This window comes from Empidonax traillii, unplaced genomic scaffold (assembly GCF_003031625.1).
Source record: "Empidonax traillii isolate 1590-97213 ecotype Southwest subspecies unplaced genomic scaffold, ASM303162v1 scaffold277:size2070623, whole genome shotgun sequence".
NCBI lineage: Eukaryota > Metazoa > Chordata > Aves > Passeriformes > Tyrannidae > Empidonax > Empidonax traillii.
This window is the reverse complement of record NW_020955470.1, coordinates 841,815-844,811: the sequence shown is the minus strand read 5'-3', so window position 1 is coordinate 844,811 and position 2,997 is coordinate 841,815. Positions and strand designations below refer to the sequence as shown.

The 2,997-nt window shown below is 60.3% G+C and overlaps 1 protein-coding gene across 2 annotated transcripts in view; it reads right to left on the bottom strand.

The window, feature by feature from the left end:
• The window catches only part of LAMB1 (laminin subunit beta 1), a 45,411-nt gene extending 43,247 nt beyond the window's left edge, over positions 1 to 2,164 (bottom strand). Inside the window, exons 1-2 of one of the 2 annotated variants that reach the window (XM_027890114.1) lie at positions 2,066 to 2,164; positions 1,712 to 1,881 (exon numbers count right to left, since the gene is read on the bottom strand). In XM_027890114.1, coding sequence (XP_027745915.1) covers positions 1,712 to 1,881; positions 2,066 to 2,102 — 207 coding nt within the window. In that variant the 5' untranslated portion in view covers positions 2,103 to 2,164. The remainder of the gene's footprint in view (positions 1 to 1,711; positions 1,882 to 2,065) is intronic. The other variant, XM_027890115.1, reaches the window with a different exon arrangement.
• Positions 2,165 to 2,997: the final 833 nt, after the last annotated feature.

Genomic DNA, 2,997 nt, shown 5'->3' with positions numbered 1-2,997 from the left:
GCACACACTACAAGGTGTGCCCATAGAATCCCAGGTTGGAGCAAGTCTGGCATCTGCTACTTGGGAAAACCAGAAGCTTCTTCACCAGGACGACAAAACCCCATCATGGCTATTACTACAAACAGTGCTTTTTTGCATTGTCCTAGAGCCCCAAACCACCACTTCATGATTTTGTAACATACGATGCAAACCAAACTGAAGGGAGTGTTCCTGCCCAAATCAACTGGAGGAGGCAGATGAGAGAGGGAAATTCATTGCATGGCAGTGACGGAGCCCCAACACACCAGCAACCCATCACTGTCAAAAGCTACACAGGCTTCATTCCTAGAGCATGTTTACAGAGACAAACGTGGTGCTTTATCAGCCAAGAATGTGAGAGCTGGCACGTCTGCACCACACAGGCTTTTCATTTCACCAGTGTGGGCTTCAGCAGCTCCTCCCAAGCTCAGTCCTTCACCTTCCACCAGTCCTCAAGGACTCCTCCAGCAGAGAAAATGGCAAGAGCACGCGTTCCAGGGAAGATGTCCCCTACTGCGGGCTCCAGGTTCCTCTGCCCTAGCACCTCATGCCACAACTCACTCCTTCTCCCACCAAAACTGAATCCTAGAAGACATAACTGCAAAGCACTCAATGCCGCCAAGTCTCATGTTATTAAGAGGATACCGGCACCTTCCACAATTTCTTCAATACCACCCATGATAGTTCAGAAGTAACTAGGGACATCCTGACTGCTGAACTGGGGCTGTGAGATCAGGAATAAGGGCAGAGGAGAACTTCTGAAGTGATGCTTTTTACTGTGGCACTTCAACATTTTTTGAGACAATGTAACAAACTGCCATTGTTAGTCTGTTCTACAAGTGATGCTAAACTGAAGTCAATCCCAACATACTCTGAAAATGTTCCAGTGAAGCTAAACCTCATGTTAAATAAAGTATTAACTCTAGTACACAGAGCACTATAGTAAAACTAGAGGTGGTGAAGGAGGGGGAGAGATTTGATAACTTCAGGGCACAAATGGGTCAAGTGCTACAGCCCCTCCTGCTTCCCGTGGTTTTCCTTCCAAGTGCCAGAATCCGGCCCTATTGTCTCCACAGTAATTCGTCGGGAGATTATCCCTTTACTTTCAGTTCAGCAGAGTTCCACTTATAACTGGTATTTTACTCTTCTCTACTATCCCTTCAGTCTCTGATATTTTGAGTTTGGTGAGCTGCTTCTAGCTTAAATAGCAACAAGCTCTGGATTTTCCACCAGATGTGCTGAGACAACTTTATTTGCATCCTTTCACTCGGAGACCATACACATGTAATTACATTACGGGGACTGTGGCCAAAACATTGGCGGGCCCTACAGCCCACTCTCCATCAGGAAACTGTCTAGACGGCTCTGAGCAAGCTTGGAAATAAAGCATTAATTGAACCTACTGCGGCACATTCCTCCTTCCATCCCTCGATCAGGAAAGGGGGGTCGGAAGCCGAAAGCTGCGAGGGATTCCCTGGACCCGGGGTGTGGGATCCCGCGCGGGGCACGATGCTGCCCCACCGGAGCCCACTGTCCGCGCCACCCTCCCGCAGGCGGCGAGTCGTCCCCCGCACCGGCCCGAGCGATGCCCCCGCACCGGGGGCGCCGCGGGAAGCGATGCCGCCCCGCCGCCTGCACCGAGCGGCGGCCGGCGCGGTGTCCAGGCGTGCTGCCCGCCCGCCCCGGCGCTCACCTGGAGGTGGCTGACGATGCAGTAGGGCTCGGGCTGGCGGAGGCCGCAGGTGGAGGAGGCGGAGAGGCGGGCGGCGCGGCCGATGAGCAGGTCGCCGGTGGCGGGGTAGCAGCTGCCCTCGGCGCAGCCGTAGCTGTACTCGGGCTCCTGTGCCGCCGCGGGCCACAGCGCTGCGCGGCCGCGGAGGGAGGGAGAGAGCGGGACAGAGAGTGAGGGAGAGAGGGGGACAGGGGGTGAGAGAGGGCAGCGGGAACGCGGTCGGGCTGCGCGCCCCGAGCCGCCCCGGCGGGCGCTGCAGGGGCGCGCCCGGCCCGCCGTGCCCCGACGGGCAGAGCGGAGCGGGGCAGGAGTTACCGAGGCAGCAGCAGAGGTACAGCGGGAGGCGGCCCATGGCGGGCGGCGGGCACCGGCGGGACACACGGGACGGGACAGGGCACGGCGGGACAGGACGGGACGGGGCTGCCCCTCCACGCGCCGCCGAAAGCTCCTGCTGCTGCTGCTGCTGCTCCGGGCGCTCCACGCAGGCGCCGCAGCTCCCGCGGATCCCGAGCAGTGGCCCCGCGCCGTCGGGCGCCCCCCGGTCCTCCTCCTCCTCCGCCCCACCGCCCCCGCGGGGCCGGGCCCCGCCGAGCCCCTCCCGCCCGGCCCCCCGCCCCGAAGCTGCCTGGCCCCGCCGCAAAGCTCGATCGGGGCGGGAGCGTAGGGGCGGCTGCCGTCGAGGAAGAGCAGCCCAGTCGGTTTGGGAGGCAGGGAGAGAGCGGCCCGGGGAGGGGAAGTGCCGCCCCGCTGCAGACAGGGAGGGGGAACGGCGGGCTCCGGCCCCTGGGCCACAGGTTGTGCCCTCCCTGCTGCTCTCCAGCGTCGGGAGCATGCTGTGGGCAGGGTGGGATAATTGGGGGCGAGGGGGTAAGTGGGGGAATCACCCATCGGGTGACCCGTCTCCTCGCTCCTGTCAGCGGAGAAACAATGAAGGAATGGGGTTAGTGCTGATGGGACTGGGCGAGGGATGGATGGATGGATGGATGGATGGATGGATGGATGGATGGATGGATGGATGGACGGACGATTGTGTGGTAAGGCCCAAAACCCAGCAAAGAACCAGGGTGTTGACAGTTGTCACGTGTGATGCTCGATGGCCCCACATTGCCCGGTGCTGCGGTGCCAGCACACGTGGCTAAGGAATGCCGTTCCTGTGCCATTCCTGGGGGTGGCGGCCGTGCTGCCATACATGGCCGGGTCTGGCCTTGGCACAGGCAGAGAGGCCCGTGAGATCAGCTGCTGCCAGG